The 18,829-nt window shown below is 40.6% G+C and overlaps 2 protein-coding genes across 4 annotated transcripts in view; one reads left to right on the top strand and one right to left on the bottom strand.

Moving 5' to 3' along the window:
* The first annotated feature begins 5,785 nt into the window (after positions 1-5,785).
* The window catches only part of RFC4 (replication factor C subunit 4), a 21,781-nt gene continuing 8,737 nt past the window's right edge, over positions 5,786-18,829 (top strand). The window contains exons 1-8 of one of the 3 annotated variants that reach the window (XM_043492971.1): positions 5,786-5,930; positions 6,152-6,305; positions 7,776-7,854; positions 12,594-12,673; positions 15,140-15,259; positions 16,176-16,319; positions 16,588-16,708; positions 18,073-18,198. In XM_043492971.1, the coding sequence (XP_043348906.1) occupies positions 6,172-6,305; positions 7,776-7,854; positions 12,594-12,673; positions 15,140-15,259; positions 16,176-16,319; positions 16,588-16,708; positions 18,073-18,198 (804 nt within the window). In that variant the 5' untranslated portion in view covers positions 5,786-5,930; positions 6,152-6,171. Of the gene's footprint in view, positions 6,306-7,775; positions 7,855-12,593; positions 12,674-15,139; positions 15,260-16,175; positions 16,320-16,587; positions 16,709-18,072; positions 18,199-18,829 lie in introns of all 3 variants that reach the window. The other 2 variants (XM_038416674.2, XM_038416677.2) reach the window with 2 other exon arrangements.
* Positions 16,435-18,829, bottom strand: part of EIF4A2 (eukaryotic translation initiation factor 4A2) — a 19,567-nt gene continuing 17,172 nt past the window's right edge. The window contains exon 11 of the mRNA XM_038416672.2: positions 16,435-16,676. Within this exon, the coding sequence (XP_038272600.1) occupies positions 16,664-16,676 (13 nt within the window). The 3' untranslated portion in view covers positions 16,435-16,663. The remainder of the gene's footprint in view (positions 16,677-18,829) is intronic.

Below are 18,829 nucleotides of genomic sequence, written 5' to 3'. Positions count from 1 at the left end.
ATAGCTGCTTAAATCACTGAAATTGCACTGCTTCAGCATTGTAACTTCTGTTCACTCTTTGCCATTCCTTACACTTGTCCATGTTGTAACCCATTTTAAAATGCTCACTTCATTTTTGCTAAACTCTGCTGTAATCTTATTAGTTTAGTTTTAGATGTGTGAATGAGGTATGGATGGATGAAGAAATCAACCTCCAGCCCTAGCCTGTCCTGATGAAATAAAGTGTAAACACCAATGGCTTAAGATGCAGACAACAGCCCTGACAAAGTAAGAGGAGTCCACCCTCAAAAGAAAAGAACAAAAGTATAACTGAAGAAACATCAAAGCCAGGTCCTAGGCTGAAAGTCATGTCTGCAATTGACGGGTGATCAATCACACCAAACCCAGAGGCAGCGTGACACAGCAAGACCTATAGACTCTGGATGCAAACTAAAGCCTACAAAAAGGATGGGTGAGATGGAAGACTTTGGAGGGTAAGATTCTGCTGCCAACATGGAAGGGCATTGGTGCATGCCCAACAGAGACCCAGTTCTTCCTTGTGCCTGCCTTTCCTGACTAGTTAGCCGCCACAAGCTATGAACCCAAGCCACGAACTCAAGCTACATTCAGGACTGATAACTATCTAGAAGCTGCAGAACGTTTGATGAGTGTGTGTGTGTGTATAGGTATTAGATATTAGTTATTGGTCTTAAATCAAATTGTGTTATTATAATAAACATGACATCTTGTCTTATCCCCTGAAACGATGTTGTGTAGTTTTGTCTTTATAATAGTCCCCAGTGAAACCCCTCTGCCCACCTAGCTCAGCTCCTGATCCACCTTGTGTGTGACCTGTATTTTAGGCAATGGCTCTTCTGATTTCATCTATCTTATTCCAAAAGGAGTTTAACTACTTCTTACATATATCCCAAATGAAAGACAGCTATTACGCCCACCAGCTAACATGAGGTTTCATCAAACTCCCAGCATAACAATACTTTTCACCACTGTGTGTACCATTCATTCACTGTTTGCACTTCCCTCAGCTTGACCATTGAAAAGTGACTGGTCAGTATCACTGTCTGGTCTCATGCACTACCATATTGCTGAAAAATCTTGGTTTTCAGCACTGAAAACCTAAAAAAACCTGATTTCTATTAAAGTTTTTTTTAAAAATTCTATATAAACCTTTTTGTTCACCTTCGGTTTTTCAACCCCCCCCCCCCCATCTCTTTCCCTCTTTTTAGACAAAGCCTGAATTTTGGGCAAAACTATAGGACAGTGTCCCTTTAATTTTAAGGGCCAGGTTGAGTCCTAAAGGCACACCCATTGTACTGTTTATCTTAGGTACTCGTATAGCCCCCATAACCTGGACACCTCACTATCTTGAATGTGGTTATCCTCATGGTGCCCATGTGAGGTAGGGACATGATATTATCCCCATTTGTAACTGAGGCACAGAGAGACTGCGTGTCTTGCCCAAAGTCACCCAGGAAGTCTGTGGCAGAGCAGGGGATTTAACACAGGTCTCCCAAGTGTCAGCACCCTAACCTCTGGATCATCCCTCCTCTCAGATGTAACAGATGATAGCCCTGAAGAAGGTACCTATAGGTTGTGACCGTCCTAAAGTCTCTTCTGTGCTGATTGGATTAGTGGGAGACCAGACTTCCTGGCTTGGCCTCTCTTTGTAGAGATAAGGGTTAAAAGACAAAGGCCAGAGACAGCTACAGCTTATGAGCCCCTCAGGAGACCAACCCAGGTGGTATAAAAAGAGGAAAAGGCAGGGAGGATAACTGGGGCTGTCAGGAATGGTTGGGTAAGTACAAGTGTTTGGAAGTTACTGGCATATAAGAAATGGCTGGAGAGCCAGAGTGGTGTGAAGGTTGCCTTCAGTTGTGTTTGGCTGTCTATTCAGGCACACAATCAACATCAATTCCTTGGTGCTCACTATCTCATTGTTTTACATGTCTTTGTAAATATATATATATATGTGGTGTGGAATATAGGTTTGATTGGAATGAGTTTGGAATGGCTGCAATCTCAAGGGTTAAGGCCACACGTGACTGATTGATCATCCCTACTGAACACCAATGAAACTTTTATGCCACATCATACCATAATGTATTCTGTTTATGCCACATCTTAGAGAATTGAACACACATATATAGTGCCTTAGTGAACAAGTCCAGCATATGCTGGAGATTGACAAAAATGATGAGAATTTAAAAATCATCTAACCTAGCTTTTCTATGCATCTGGGTGTTACAGTTATATGTAAGGCCTACCCTTTCTTGTGTGCCGATAGGACTAGATAAAAATGTTGTCTATATCACTGGAAATCCTAGGAGTCAGCTCTCATTTTTAACTCTGGACCTTAAGATGGTCACATGGCAAGACAGAATGTAGCAGAAGTTATTTTCAATTCCTGCTTTTACCTGATCCATAGCAAAGGGGGAAAGGGAACGGTTTGGGGTCAGGGTTCCGGTTATTTTTGTTATATAGGATTGTAGGAATTGCCATGTTGTATCAAACCTGAGGTTCATCTAGTCCATAAACTGGAATGTGTGAAGTGGCCCTATTGAGTAGAGAGGATGGTGTACAGCTAAAGAGGTCATGCAGGTAGGTGCAAAATAAATGCAATTTCATATAGTTACAGAAATAAAACTCATTGAATGTAGTAAATTCTTTATGTATCTTGGGCATTTTTAAAGTGCTTTTACCATAGTGTCAATGTACGAAATATAATCCCCATACAGAGGGTATAAACAACTCTGTCTTTACTATCAGAAAGAAAAAAGAGAACAATGTTAACCAGCTCAATAGCACCAAGCATCTTCAATTATTACAAATATGAATATTTGTTGTTAGCAAGGCTGTGATCTGAATTTCAACTGATTTAATAGTGGATGTAGCTTCTGTGCCAGATAACAGGAAATTATTTACACCTCTAACCCGATATAACACTGTCCTCGGAAGCCAAAAAATCTTACCGCATTATAGGTGAAACCAAATTATATCGAACTTGTTTTGATCCATCGGAGCGTGCAGCCCCGCCGCTCCAGAGCGCTGCTTTACTGTGTTATATCCGAATTCATGTTATATCGGGTTGTGTTATATCAGTAGAGGTGTATCTCAAATTGCCCAAACAAATTATAGCCTTTTTTTCCTCAGTAGAATAACGCACTTTCAGTTTAATGTCTTTCCTGCAGTGTCCTTTCTAATAACTGTTTTTAGTTGCCATAGAAACTGTTTCCAGGTCTACTTTCCTCCTTTGTACAGTTCCAATTCTGAATGATTACTCTTGTTGCCATCCAGGCCACTTGCTGTCTTGTGCCTTGTTTTCAGCAATGTCTTGGTGTGAGTAGTAAAACAATACATCTGCAATCAACCTTAAAGCCACCCATTCAATTACAACAGCAAATGACAGCCTGTGAGCTAATCAATATGTAACAGCTGCATTGTTCGATCAATATATGCACAGCTGAGATACATGGAAGTATAAAATGTAGCCATCAATAGCACCAAAATATGGGCATATGGAATGACTAACAAGAATGCTGGGATGCATTTTTGTCCTTAAAGGGGCACTGCCATATCAATTTACAAATTGTTTGTTTGATAAGTTTTCCTCCTAATTTAGTTGTACTTTCAGATTACTAGAAATGATTTTTTTTTTTTAATTGTCAGTTTGTTTTGTGCATTTGGTAGCATTTTGTGTATAATCTGTCAATGAGTTTTCACTGTTATCTGTGTGGGTCTTTCACAGAGCAGCAGTATAGAAGAAATGTTTTAAAAATAAATAAGTGATTGTAAAATCACACATAATCAGAGGCACACAGGTCCAGGCATAAGATCTAATATACATTTTAGCTCACTTTCTTTAAATGGACAGTATTTCAAGTTAATAGCGTCCTGTTGTAAAAAAGAGCATTTCATCCCCATTGTAGTTACAATCTTTGTTTACATTTTTTATTTTATATTTACAAGAGAGATCATCTTTCTTAATCAAAATTAGCATTGTTTTTTTCCATAGGAAACTGTGCAAAAAGTGACATTCCACTCATGGTAAATTTTGATCATCTGTTTATTACGTGCTTGCATAGTGCCCATCAAAACAGGATCCACGGTACGGGATGCAATGCCCAATACTACTTTCTCCATAGCAGGCCCCCACTTTTGAAATGTGCTCCCAATAGAAAAACAATTAATCACAAGCCTGGCCTAACCCGTACATTACGAGAGGATGCACCACCATTCTGTGGGAAGATCCTAGTACCATGCAGAAGTGTCCCTTTGTGCCAAGGAGGCCTCGATGGCAATGTCATGGCATGATGTGGGTGTGAACCTGTGTGTCATGCTGCAGATCCACTGGGGCATGGCCCCATCACGGCATGTGGAGAGAAAATGCCCTTCTAGGGGAAGCTGGTCCCACTGCATCCCCAAGTAGGAGCATGCCCTTTCAGTGGGATGCTGTGTGGCATTGCACAGGAGTGTGTCTTTGCTGTAACATGATGGCATTGCTCAAACACTGCTCATGTAATAATAATACCTTCTTATATTAGAGAAACAAGGTGGTTGAGGTAAATATCTTTTAACGGATCAACATCTGTTGATGAGAGAGACAAACTTTTGAGCCACAGAGAGCTCTTCTTCGGGTCTGGGAAAGGTACTCCCCGCGCCACAGCTAAACGAATGGTGCAGCAGACTGTTTAGCGCAAGTAGTTAGCGCGTATTCAAAGGTATCATGCAAGGCAGAGTGGTCCATGAACACCTCTGCAGTCATCGTGCAAAAAAAGGGGTAAGCGGGTTACAGATTGTTGTGATATGCCACAAATCCAGAGTTTCTGCTCAGGTCATGATTTTTAGCGTCTAGCAGACACTAATGCTGGCGTCTCTCCCTAACAGATCTCACCCACCGTAAAAAGAAAAGGAGTACTTGTGGCACCTTAGAGACTAACAAATTTATTAGAGCATAAGCTGTCGTGAGCTACAACTCACTTGAAGCTCACGAAAGCTTATGCTCTAATAAATTTGTTAGTCTCTAAGGTGCCACAAGTCCTCCTTTTCTTTTTGCGAATACAGACTAACAGGGCTGCTACTCTCACCCACCGTGTCTCTCTAACCAGGCTGCCTATTTCCATTCTATCGCTTTCCATATCATTGTACCCTCACAACTGGCAGGGAAACTGAGGCAGGGAAGCAGTATTACCCCCACTGCACGCATGGGGCACAGAGGGGCCAGTGCCTCCGCCTTGCCCCAGGTCACACCCACGGGTTCATAGACTGGGTTCATAGACTATCAGGGTTGGAAGGGACCTCAGGAGGTCATCTAGTCCAACCCCCTGCTCAACACAGGACCAATCCCCAATTTTTGCCCCAGATCCCTAAACGGCCCCCTCAAGGATTGAACTTACAACCCTGGGTTTAGCAGGCCAATGCTCAAACCACTGAGCTATCCCTGGGGCACTGAACCCGGTGGGTCTCCCACCTCTTTCCCCTTGCCCATGTTACACCATGCACCCCCTCCCCAGGGCACTCAGGTGGCAGACACGCCTGACAGGGCGCTAGAAGCCCGATGGAGACCAAAGCCCCAACTCCCGCCCCACCATCTCCGCGATGTCTCCTTCAGGCAAAGGCAGAAGCCCCGCCCCGCCCTGCCCTGAGCCGCCATATTTAGTACGCTTGGTGCTGCGCGCATGCGCACCGCAGGCGCCGCCGCTGCCCTCCGCCATGTTGGTTGAGGGCAATCAGGGACAACGCCCAGGGCCATCCGATCACGTGACGTATCTGCGTCGCCCATACCCCGGGGCGCCGCTGATGACTCCGCCCCGCAATCTCGGGCCCGTCCTCCCAGGCGGAAGCGGAAGCGACCCCGCCCCCGTATTAAAAAAAAAAAAAAAAAAAAAAAGCGGGTTGGCGGGAGTTGGCGGGCGGCGGCTGTTGCTGGGTAGGTCCTGCTCCCCTGGGCCGGTTACTGGCGTGGGCGCCTGGGGGGCGGCCGCTTTCCCTCCTGGGAGAGGAATCCGAGGGGCAGGGGTGGGCCCGGGGCCTGCCCCCCACCCGCCTTCCGCCTGTTCGCAGCCTCTTCCTCCGGCCCATCTCCTCAGGGCGCGGCTCGGGGGCGCTGCTCTAGGGGCTGGGGGACACGAAGTGTGCGGTGCTCTCCCCGCAGGGTGACAAGAAGCAGCAGCGATGCAGGCGTTTCTGAAAGGCCCCTCCGCCATCAGCACCAGAGCGCCAGCGTCCAAGGAGCGAGGCACGGCTGCCGCCGCGGGAGCCAGCGGCGAGGGCCGGAGACTCAAGCCCATCCCTTGGGTGGAGAAATAGTAAGCGCTCTTCGGCGGGCGCGGGGGTCTGATCTGGAGCAGCTGCGGCGGGCGAATGGTATCCGGCCTGCAGGGCCGTGAGTGGTCTCTGCCTGAGGGAGTGGGGTGGAAGAAGGGGCACCCGAAGCGTGCGTCGCAGAGTGTGTAGCCGCACGAGAGCGGTTGTGTTGAGTAACTAAAAACTTTTTCACTAAGAGGGTGGTGAAACACTGGGATGCGTTACCTAGGGAGGTGGTAGAATCTCCTTCCTTAGAGGTTTTTAAGGTCAGGCTTGACAAAGCCCTGGCTAGGATGATTTAACTGGGACTTGGTCCTGCTTTGAGCAGGGGGTTGGACTAGATGACCTTCTGGGGTCCCTTCCAACCCTGATATTCTATGATTCTATGAGTATGGAGGAATGGAGCCATGAGGTAGCTGCACGTCTGGGGGGTGGGGGTGGGGGGTAGGACTGGAAAAAACTGGGACCCTGTTCTCATTCTTCCAGTGCCATTCATGGGGAACATCTTCCCCCGTGTAGAACTCAAACGGTGCTTCCCCTCCTCCCCCCAACACCCCGTCGGTGTTGCATGTTGAAAATTGAGCCCAGTTCTCTGTGCCTCTCCAATTTCCGTCAGAATGTAAATTGCTAATTAGGTAGATTTCAGAGCAGCAGCCGTGTTAGTCTGTATTCGCAAAAAGAAAAGGAGGACTTGTGGCACCTTAGAGACTAACAAATTTAGTAGAGCATAAGCTTTCGTGAGCTACAGCTCACTTCATCGGATGCATCGGAAGCTTATGCTCTAATAAATTTGTTGGAGTACTTGTGGCACCTTAGAGACTAACAAATTTATTAGAGCATAAGCTTCCGATGCATCCAATGAAGTGAGCTGTAGCTCACGAAAGCTTATGCTCTAATAAATTTGTTAGTCTCTAAGGTGCCACAAGTACTCCCTTTTCTAATTAGGTAGAATCCACCTTGCCTACCTGCAGGTGTAGTGTATGTCTGTGCAGTGCTGATCGGCGTAAAAGGTTTTGTCAGCGCCTTTGATGCACGGAGCAGTAAGGTGGGGATTTTGTTTTTGCCCGTGCACTCGTGATGCTCTGATCATAACTGCATTTTGTCAAGGCACAAATTATTTAATCTTTTTTTAATAAGATTTTTGCACCAGCCTTCCAAGCAGCAAAGCTGTTCTAGACTCTAAAATGTAGTTGTGCTTCTGAAAGTACTTTTCTTTACAGTATAGATAGACTGGCATCTTCCTGAGAAACTGGGTAACTTTAGCATTTTTGTGCAAGATATTACACAGGCTGCTACTCTGAACACAGTTTAGAGGCATTGCACAAAATTGCCCAGTCACTCTGTTACAAAGCTTTTTCAAAATCTCCCCTCCCTCCCCCCGAAACCTATAAGAAAAAATTTGTTTTTGGGTGAAAGTGATATTGAGAATTTTTAGTAGATACTAAAATATGCTTCACTGTGTTTTCATCTAGTCGTCCGAAGTGTGTGGATGAAGTTGCATTCCAAGAGGAAGTTGTTGCTGTGCTGAAAAAATCCTTGGAGGGAGCTGATGTGAGTGTAACAAAGACATTTAATCGATCATAGCATGTTCAAGACAAAATTCTGATGGTTCTGTAGCAGCAGAGAACTAGCTTTATGTGCTGCTGACTTATGAGTTTCGTACTCAGGGTAGTTACCAATAGCTTGCTGTAAAATTGGGAGTGTATCTAGTGGGGTGACAGTCCCAACATCACCATATGCAGGAGAGGTTGCACTCAGAGGCTTGCTGTGTGAAAGGGGTCACCAATACAAAAAGTTTGAGAACCACTGAAGTAGAGAATGCTTATAAAATTTGAGGATACCACCAAGCTGGGAGGGGTTGCAAGCACTTTGGAGGACAGATTTAAAATTCAAAATGACATTGACAAATTGAAGAATTGATCTGAATTCAACAATGTGAAATTCAATAAAGACAAATGCAAAGTACTTCACCTAGGAGGGAAAAATCAAATACACAACTACAAAATGGGGACTATCTTTCTAAGTGGTAGTACTGCTGAAATAGATCTGGGAATTATAGTGGACCACAAACTGAATATGAATGTCAATGTGATGCAGTTGCATACAAGGCTAATAGGATTCTGGGGTGTACTAACACGATTGTTGTATGTAAGACACAGGAGGTAATTGTCCTGCTGTACTCGGCGCTGGTGAGGCCCTAGCTGACTCTACAGTTTAGGAAAGATGTGGATGAACTGGAAAGAGTCCAGAGGAAAGCAACAAAAATGATAAAAGGTTTAGAAAAGCTGACCTATGAGGAAAGTTAAATTGAGCATATTTAGTCTTAAGAAGAGAAGACTGAGGGGGGACCTGATAAGTTTTCCGATATTACAAAGAGGATTGTGATCAATGTTCTCCATGTCCAGAGAAGATAGGACAAGTAGTAATGGTCTTAACCTGCAGCAAGGGAGATTTAGGTTAGATATTAAGAAAAAACTTTCTAATTATGATGGCTTCTTGAGGTCCCTTCCAGCCCTACATTTCTATGATTCTGTTTCTGACATTTCCAGCTTTCTAGCAACTCTAAAATCAGCAGCTCCGTGGTGTAACTTGGAAGCTTTACTGATTGGTGCTCTCCCATCAGTTTCTGTTGTCATAATCCTACAAGATTGGAAGAACCACAGCTACCTTGATGTTCTTACCTAGCTATAGTCTGTACTTTTGAACGTTAAACTTTGAAAATTTGCTGCAGAGGGGAAAAGTTTTTGTTTAAGTAAACTTTTATTAATGTACCTTTAATAATTTTTAATTTATTAGCCTTCCTTAGAAGCATTAAGTACAGTTTTAGTAAAACCACTTAAATAGCAAAGGAAGCTTAAAGGTATTGACATCTTACTGAAGTATAGATCTAAAATAAATTGTGAGAAAAGAGAGAGCAGTTCTTGAGGGTTTTTTTTAAAACACAAGTAGTTAAACAGAAGTAACTTGTAAGGGGCTGTGAAGAGGAATTTTAATTTGCATGTCTGTCGCATTGCTGAGGTTAGCTACAAAATGCTTAGATCTATATGAACAGTTGCCATTTTTCTTCTACCTAGTGTTTGAGGAAACAAGTAAAAGGAATATGAAAATGCAGCCAGCAGGGGGCTGTATGTCTGGGCTTTGGGTCTGGGATAGTCTCCTCCTCCGCATACAGACAACCTTTTTCTGCCTCAGTGAAATTCTAGATAAAGATCATTTAGAATTGAGAGGATAATTTCATTTTTGTGATCCACTAATGATTCTGAACTGACAGATATATTGGTTTGAAGTTCTTTTCTGATGTGGACATATTCACTAGGAATTGTACTGAATAAAATAAGTTTTCTGTATTTTTTTCAAAAAGGTTTTGAATTGTAATGACTTTTCCCTTACATGCTACTTGAATTGGCAACGTGGAGGGTGAAAGCTTTTATCCCCTTCGCTGCCTAGAATTCCATTGGCCAATTTTATAAATATTTCTGAAATTATCAATTTAATCTGTCACACATGACATCCTATTTTTTGAAAATAAGTAAATTGTAAACTTTGTGCTGCTTAATTTGTTTTACAGTTGTGTAAAACCAGTGTAATGGATTAAAAAAGTATGTTCTTTAATACATGCCAGTAACTCATACTGTCAGGTCAGTATAGCTAATGCTCTTAAAATCTAGTAGCAATTCTACCATATTTTAATAAATAACATTACAATTGTATTGAGCATATTTAGGACTTATTAATGTTAATGAGAAATGAAATGCTTTCACTTCTTGTTATAATACTGATACTGCAGTGCATAATGTTACTTAGGTGGTGGGTTGGGCAGTTCTATTTTGAGCAATGCTATTTAAATCTTTTATAACTCTTTGATCAGCTAGGTTTCTGGGATTATGATCCTAGTACATCAGTGTTGAAAGACTGAAGTATAACTCCTATTTATAGTTATAGGTTTTATATTTTGTTGTAGTTACACTGCTCAAAACCAGTAAACCATTAGAGGGCCAAATCATTTAAGTAGCTTTAGTTTTAAGAATTAACAAAACTTGGCAGTTCACATCTCTGAAATAAGCAAAGATATAACACTGCAATAAAAGATATAACAAGCAAAGATATAACACTGCAATAACTCTTCTGAATTATTTAAACCAAAACCTGAGACTGATGTTTGTTTGTTTGTTTGTTCCAGACTAGATCCCAGTGAATTTGGAGGTATGCCTCTCAAATGACTTTCCTGGCCACAAACCGCTGTTACTCTCTCCATCCCATGCTGCCAGTCAGTACTGCTATGTGACAGATACCAAGAATAACTAGATCAGGAGTCCTTAAACTTAATGTGGACTACGTCTAAATAACAAAATGGTTTTGTGGGCCACTTCCCCTCCCATCTGCTGTCTCATAACATAATCTGTGGTAAAGTTGACTACTTCCTGAATAGAACGTGGTTTTTAGGTAATGCGAACTGGCACCATGTGACTAGCCAGCACTTCATAGACCACCAGTGGTCCCTGAAGCCATTTGAGAGCTAAGTCAGACAGACCCTCCCAGCAACCTCAGTTTATAATGACCTGCAGAGGGCTGAGCCTAACTAGTTGTGATGCATGAATTTTGTTTCTGTCTTTGCCATCATTGCAGTGCCTGGCATGGGTAAGAATAATTAATGTAAACCATAATAAGCTGGCATGTTCAGTGCTCTAACTGGGTCTCTGGAGGCTGCGTTTTAGAAGGCTCATCGTAGAGCTGCCATTTCAGTTTTCATCTCCTCTTGTCCAGCTTTTGAGAACGTGCTGTGTGTCAAACTTTCTGAAACTGATTTAGGATTTGCATTATGATATGTAATTTGCCAGTAGCTGTAACCTTTCCATAATCTGGATAAGATGCCTACAGGTATCATAGCTTACTACTGGCAAGTGCTGAAACCTACATGGCTGGATCAGATTACAGTTCTGCCAAAAATACTGTCATTACGTTATATAAAGGATTAGGATATACTTTAAGACAGAAGTGTAAATGCTGGTGACTTTGATGTGAAATTGAAGCACAACCAGTCTAGAGTATGGATTTAGTGTATTTAAGTGGAATTAGTAAAACGTGGAATCTCATTAAAACTCTTACTAAAGCCTATTCACAGGACTAGCAGAGAGTGGATTAGTGATTTGGGGTCAAATTATTGTGTATGTCTCCAACACAAAGGTCTGCAAAGTGCCTGCCTGCCAATACAGTGCTCTTGTCTTCAGCCATTCACTTATGAAAACTAACATTCACAATGTTTCCTCTTCTCAGTACAATCCTAAAACATTCTGGAGGATGTTGACAATTATGGTAGATCAAATATGTAAAAAGGGAGTTTAGTCTTAAATTTGACCTAAGCTTAAGCTGTTAATTACTTAGTATGTATTGTGTTTATGTATAATCTTTTGGATTCCATCAAAGGCAAACTTCTAGACAGTGTCCCTTTTAGAGGAGACGAGAGTTTACATGTTTCACACTCAGTTTTATTTATATATAAAAATTTACTATTTCTCTTAAAAAAGCATCCCCTCCTAAAAAGTTTTAACATAATGACATCTGAATTCAACCTATAAATTCAATTGTGTTTTTCATATACACTTAAGTGCTTGAAGCTTTATATAAATCCCGATATTTAAATACATGGTTTTACTGTATGCAAATCTATAACTACGTAGAACACTTGGTATGTACTTTAATTATGGGACTATCTAATCTTTCTTTTAACCATTAAACATTTTAGTTCTGTGGAATAGATTTCTTTTTTACAAAGCATCTATTTTTTAAAAAAAAAAAATTATTTGGGACTATAAATATCAAGTCTGACTGAGAAGCTCAGCCTTTTTTTGTTTGCTATGGGTTGGAAGGGACTTGTGTCCTAGGGCCAAAAAAAGCATAAGTGCATAAAACAAGCAGCTCATGTACATTCCAGGTAGAGCCGTTGCAAACCTCCCCCATGCTGTCATAGCAGAGTGCCTCAATCCTGACCTGAAGGCACTGTATCCAAGTACCCTCCTGAGTGAGGGTATCACTTCTGATACTAATGTGTTAGTATCATAAAATGCCAACTTGTTCACATGGCCTTATCACTAACAGGTTGGCTTGTGTTCTTTTGACTGTTAGCTACAGTGCCTAATGACCTAGATGTTGAAAGGCACAGACATCCAGTCCCATTTCTCTCTCTCTACTGTTGAACTCTCAATAGAGCGTAAAGGGTGAAGTGAAATTTCTATACATTAAATATTTTGAATTAACTTGTGCTGTAAAACATCCCTATTCTGCTACTACAGCTTCCCAATCTCTTGTTTTATGGCCCACCTGGAACTGGAAAGACTTCCACTATTTTGGCATTGGCCAGAGAACTCTATGGGTAAGTTGGAATCTAAATGTATTTACTAAGTGTACCAAAAGCTTGCTGCCCTGTGACACTTTTAGTCACAACCTGCTCCAATTTTTGTGGTGTTCTAGTTTATAAGAATCTAATATTGAGTTGAGCCTTCTCTTTGTTGCTTGTGTATTCCAAACTTGTATTCCTTGGTGATAACAGATTTCCCTCCCCACAATATTACATTTAACACTAAACCACTTAAGTAAAACATCTGATGCTATATTAAGGGAGAGAGCAGGGATGGGAGGTTTTTTGTGGTGATCCACTTCAGTCTGGAAATCCTCCTCACCCTTGAAAGATTTTCTGATACCTGTATACTTGTCTGTTACACCACTTTGTGTTCACACCAGGGTTTTTCTACTGTCTGATCATGTCACTGGACTCTGACTATGCTGTCTATTGATGAAGCCTCAGTCAGTGCTGTGATTCAAATCATGCAACCATGCCCCTTCAACAGTGGTGAACCTAGGTGGCTTCTTCATTTTGTTTTCTGATTTGACATTCTGTATAAACCCTAGTGAAACTGAAGATTGATATTTTTTTTAATGTTTACACACAAAGGTAAACAAAAATCCTTAGTATTTGAACTTGTAGTGCATTTTATCTGTAGATCTCAATGCACTTAACAAAAATGGATAAATATCATTCTTGCCATTATATGGTTGGGGAAACTAAGGTGCAGGCAGTGGCTTCCCTGGGAGTCTAAGGTAGAAATAGAACCCAGGTCTACTGATTCCCAGTCACTGGACCACAGTTGCCTTTCCTTCCCTACCTACCTTGTAGGGTGTTGTGAAACTTTTATTGAGCTAAACACTTAATGGGGTGACTATGGGAAGGATCTGAGGGTGGGGAAGACGAGGGCAATTGCTTTTGACTGCTTTTTAAAAACTTGTGATATGGTAGATAATACAGCATGTTCTGTTTTTCCTTAAATTCTGTGTGCATTAATTGATTGACCTGCATTCAAATCTAATGCCACAAGAAACTTAGCTAGTTTATTCCTGTGTGAGTTTACATAGCATCTTTTGTTCTTTTTACTTATCCAAATTCCACGGTGGAGGAGGAGAAAGAACTACTAATCTAAACTAACACTAGGAAGAAAACTCCTGATTAGTATTCAAACTCTCTCTGAAGCATAGATGTTTCAGGTTCTGGAACCTTACAACTGTTGATCTTTCTTGGCTAAAGTGGCCTGTTGTGACTACTGTCCTGTTTTAGCTGCACTTTCTGTATCAGATTAAGTCTTCTAGCAGCATAGCTCCTGGAAGAATGACAACTGCAGAGCACTGTTGGGGGCTGCAGCAGAGGATTTTACAAGTTACTGTAAAATTTGATTTACAGAATATTTGTGGAAATAGACATAGCACAGAAAAAGCAAGTGTCCTTGACCTTGAATGCTCTCAATGTTTTTGCCTGGAGCAGTGGTATAACTTCATGTTTCAGTTTTTCCATAGTCTAGGGGACAAGGTACTTGGTATAAATAGGGCTTCTGTTTTCAGATTTTTGGGGTTTATTAACAATTTGAGTTTTATGTAGATGCCCAAAATCTGTGCTTTCTGGACATCTCTATATATTCTGTAATGAACAATCTTTGTAATGATTACTAGTGCACTTTGAAACAGTACTACGTTAAACACCATTATGTTAAAGCATGCTAGGGAACCTTTTGTGCGCACCAGCAGGGTCTACACAGACTAATGCACAACACATTAGTATGCTTTGGAATCACAACCCCAGTCCTCATTACTGCTGCATGTAGATGAGACCCTAGACACAAGTGATGGTTTCAGATGCTTTTTGATGTTTTACTGTGTAAACACAGATTTCATTTTTTGTATTGGGGGAGTTGATTGGTGTTTGTTAAAACTGAAAATTAGAAGCCCTTGGTATAAACTAGATTATGGAATTCTAGACTTTTACAGGACCAGAATTTTAATGAACTCTTAACGTGTACTCTGCTGTTAGCAAGATAGTTACTGTAAAGCAGCATTAATAAGAATACTACAGATTAAAATCCTCACAAACCTGAATGATTACTAGAAAATTTATAGATTCTAATGCCAGAAGAGACGAATGTGATCATCTAGTCTGACCTTCTGTATAACACAGGCCATACACTTCTTCCCCAAAATAATTTAGAGCATTCTTTTTAGAAGAACATCCAATCTTGATTTAAAAATTCAGTGATGGAGAATCTACCACAACCCTTGGTAAACTGTTCCTGTGATTACTCTCCCCATTAAAAATGTATACCTTATTTCCAGTCTGAGTTTATCTAGCTTCAACTTCCAGCCGTTAGATAGTTATACCTTTCTTTGCTGGATTGAAGAGCCTATTAAATATTTGTTCCCCATGTAGATGCTTAGAGACTGTAATCAAGTCACTTGCTTGTTAATAAGGCATTACAAGAGTTAGAAGCTCATGCAACATGTTTTGAACTCTTCACAGACCCGAATTGTTCCGACAGAGAGTTCTTGAGTTAAATGCTTCTGATGAACGTGGAATACAAGTGATTCGAGAGAAAGTGAAGAGATTTGCTCAGCTAACTGTGTCTGGAAGTCGTTCAGAGTAAGCAAGAGATCAAAGCCAACTATCTGATGGATTGTATTTCCCAATGAAGGGTGTCATAGATGTATTTAGGTTAATTTTAATTAATTGCGGAGTTAAGCTTTGAGTCACTTTGGAATAACTGAAGTTAGAGCAAAATTGCAGGCCAAAGGGTCTTCCCCTTCTCATCCATGTGCAACTTGCCCTAAAGTCACTGGGGAGAATTTGTATGGATAGTGGATGCAATTCCAAAAAATCTAGCCTTACACTGAATTACAAAATCTACATGTGACAGCAAATGTTGAATGAGTGACTAGCTAGCATAGGAACAAATTTCATAGCTTGATTTAAAAAAAACCCCACACCTCATACATTGTGTTATGGACACTAGATACTCATACAAAATCTCTCAGTTGAAGATTGGTTATGGAGATTCTGGGGCTAGGGAGAGGCCCATATGGATGAGGGAGCAGAAGAGAGTGTGATTTAACTAGAGGTAACAGAAGCCCAAGAATAGCTGGAAGGAGAAATAGTCTCATGTCATGTACTGAGATAAACCTGCCATTGTAATTTCTAAATTTTAGAAGATCCTGCAGGGATCAAGGAAGCCTGCAAAAGAAGGAATTGCATTAACTATTATAGGAAGTAATTGAAAGCATGAATAAGAATTTCAGCAGAGGAATCTTGCAGTGTTCTCAAGTGTAAGGCTTGGAGATAAGAAATGTGAAAATATTAATTGCCCCTCCTATAACTGCTAGTCCTTTGGCAAATGATAGATAAGCAAAAGGTACATACCACTTTACTTCTGTTCTTTTAATATTACCTATAGATAGTGGTAGTACTGTGCAACAAGCTTTGACTTTTAAATATTAATGCACATTATACTTGAAAACAATGAACTCTGTTTTAATTGGATGATGGGCATTTATTTTTTTAGTGGTAAGGTTTGTCCTCCTTTTAAGATTGTGATCCTGGATGAAGCAGACTCTATGACTTCAGCAGCTCAGGCAGCCCTGAGACGCACTATGGAGAAAGAATCAAAAACGACACGCTTCTGCCTTATTTGTAATTACATCAGCAGGTTTGTGAGGTTTTCTTTGCCTTCCCAGGTTTTGTCTCTACTACTGCAAACTTTTCTATTTAACTTGTAGTTCGAGAGGAGTTAGCTCTCCAGCTGTGGAAATAAATACAAAATCTAACAAATCTGAAGGGTTTAATCTGCAATTCATTTTTTATCATTAAGGTGTTGCAATTTGAAACTCTATTTTGCTTTACTGCTCTAGTAATCTAAGAGAGATTCCTGAGGAGTTCTCTACACACAATATTTTTTCCTTCCTCCTTTCTTCTAGGATAATTGAACCTTTAACATCTCGATGCTCCAAATTCCGTTTCAAGCCCCTGACAGATAAAATCCAACAGCAGAGACTACTGGCTGTTTCTGAAAAGGAAAATGTGAAAGTTAGCAATGAGGTAGCTTTATGGTCTCTTATAGGTTCATTGCTTTATCAGGTCATAATTACATTGCAGTGAAAGGAGTAAATAGGCATTACCCATGCCCATTTTGCTTGGTTATAGCTATTACTAAACATGAGCTAATTTTAGTATTATCCTAACTACACACACCGGGTAACAGTTTCAGTGACCAAGGCCGGAGAAAAGTCTGTCAGAACAAGAATTAGAACAATCTCTGAGTTTCTGGCTCTATGCTCAGTCCACTAAAGTGAAGCCATGTTACAACCTAAAATTGTCACAATATCAATATGAAGTTGTTAACTTTAAATTGAAAATACAGGATGAATGCATATTGATGAATACATCCTGGGTTTCACTTCTTACTGTTCAAGCTTTGTGTTTGCCATGTGAATGTTTTTTATACTAGCTAACATAGGTGACATCCAGAGAATTACTACTACTCCTATCTGACTTATAGCTCCACTATACTAGGTTTAGAAACATTCATAAACTTGCTTCAAAATGAAAACCCTCTGAATTCACTTAAATTCATGCAGAACTATAGTTTTAGACTATAAAGAACAAATTACCTGGTATAATATGCACTCTTTCCTCAACAGTAGTTTTCTGCTCAAGCTGACTACACAGCCAGCTGATGTCATGCTTGTTACATCCTTGTATTGAAGCAAATGTTGGTTAAGGTGAACGTATGTCTGGAATAGATACCAGATTTGATTTGACTACTCTGGGGAAGTGTGTGCAAGCAGAGAATGTGCTTCAACACATGCAAGTGAAGACTAAATCTTACTGTTGTGCCCATGAGTAACCATTAGGTATTTCTTTGCATTGAGTGGAAAATTCGGTCCTCTTGTGCAGCAGCTCCCTTATATTTGAGGGACAGGTTAGGGCATGGGAGGAGGTTAGGACATGGGAGGAGACTAGTCTGAGACTGTTAAGCATGATCCCTTCCATGCAAATGAGGTGTTTAATTGTCCATTACCCTCTTTGGCCTCACTTCAGCTACAAGACAGGAGTAACTTGCAGGGTGCTCAGCCCTCTATTTATTAATACAAGATCAGGTTTTCCTGATTGCTTTCTACTGTGAACTTATATACACAGAATTCTGCTTATCTTACATGCGAAGTGCAGGATCGATCCTGCAGTGCATCCTTGTTACAGCTTCTAATATAAATGCAGTGTATGCACATACATCTCTGGTATTTATATGAAATGTTAAAGGTTACTTTGTGACTTCCTGCATACTACTTTGTCTGCAGCCTTGGGCATCACGTGATTTTTTTTTTTTAAATCACTTTTGCCCACAAAGTGTACTTGATTTTTTAACTAAAAATATAATTGTCATTTTTTTCTCACTTCCTCAGGCAGTATCTTGTCTTGTTAAAGTGTCAGAAGGAGACTTGAGAAAAGCAATCACATTTCTTCAAAGTGCTACTCGATTAACAGGTGGGAAAGAGATCTCAGAGAAGGTTGTCACCGAAATTGCAGGGGTAGGCTATCATGATACATGATTTTGCTTAGTTTCTCCTGTGACATTGTGGTTATGGTCAGAAAAGTGACTATGTAAACATTTCATGCTCTTCCTCAAAACATCTCTTCCCTAAATCTGTTCAGCCACTTCATGATTTCAGTAACTGATTTTTACTCCAATTTGTCCCTTATGTAAGATACTATAATTTCCAAAATTAACTTAATTATGAAGAATGTTGCAAAATTCTTAGTCTACAGTTGTCAAATGACAAGTCCCTGCATTTATCAGTAAATTCAGCGATATTGTACAACAGAAAAATTAAGTATTTTCACTTGGTAACACTGCTAAGTGTTAGATTTTTACCTTTGGATTATTAAAACTGAATTTTTAAATACAAATTACTTTAATCAATTATGCACTTTATTTTTTGCACATCATTTAGGTTGGGCATTTGAACAAATTGCACTTTCAGGTTCTCATGCACTAGCACAGTACTGCAAAGTTTGGTTTGGAAATATTGCAGGGGAATGGCTCAAAGAACCATTCTAGTTCTTGTTTAACTTGCACAAGCTGACTGTGTCCCTGTAAGTACCTGTGTGGCTTTTTGTTTGTAGCAATTTGTTTTCTCTAGGATTACTATCTAGGGAATG

This window comes from Dermochelys coriacea, chromosome 9 (genome assembly GCF_009764565.3).
Source record: "Dermochelys coriacea isolate rDerCor1 chromosome 9, rDerCor1.pri.v4, whole genome shotgun sequence".
Taxonomy (NCBI): Eukaryota; Metazoa; Chordata; order Testudines; family Dermochelyidae; genus Dermochelys; species Dermochelys coriacea.
The sequence above is the reverse complement of the archived record's forward strand: the minus strand, read 5'-3'. Positions and strand labels throughout refer to the sequence as shown.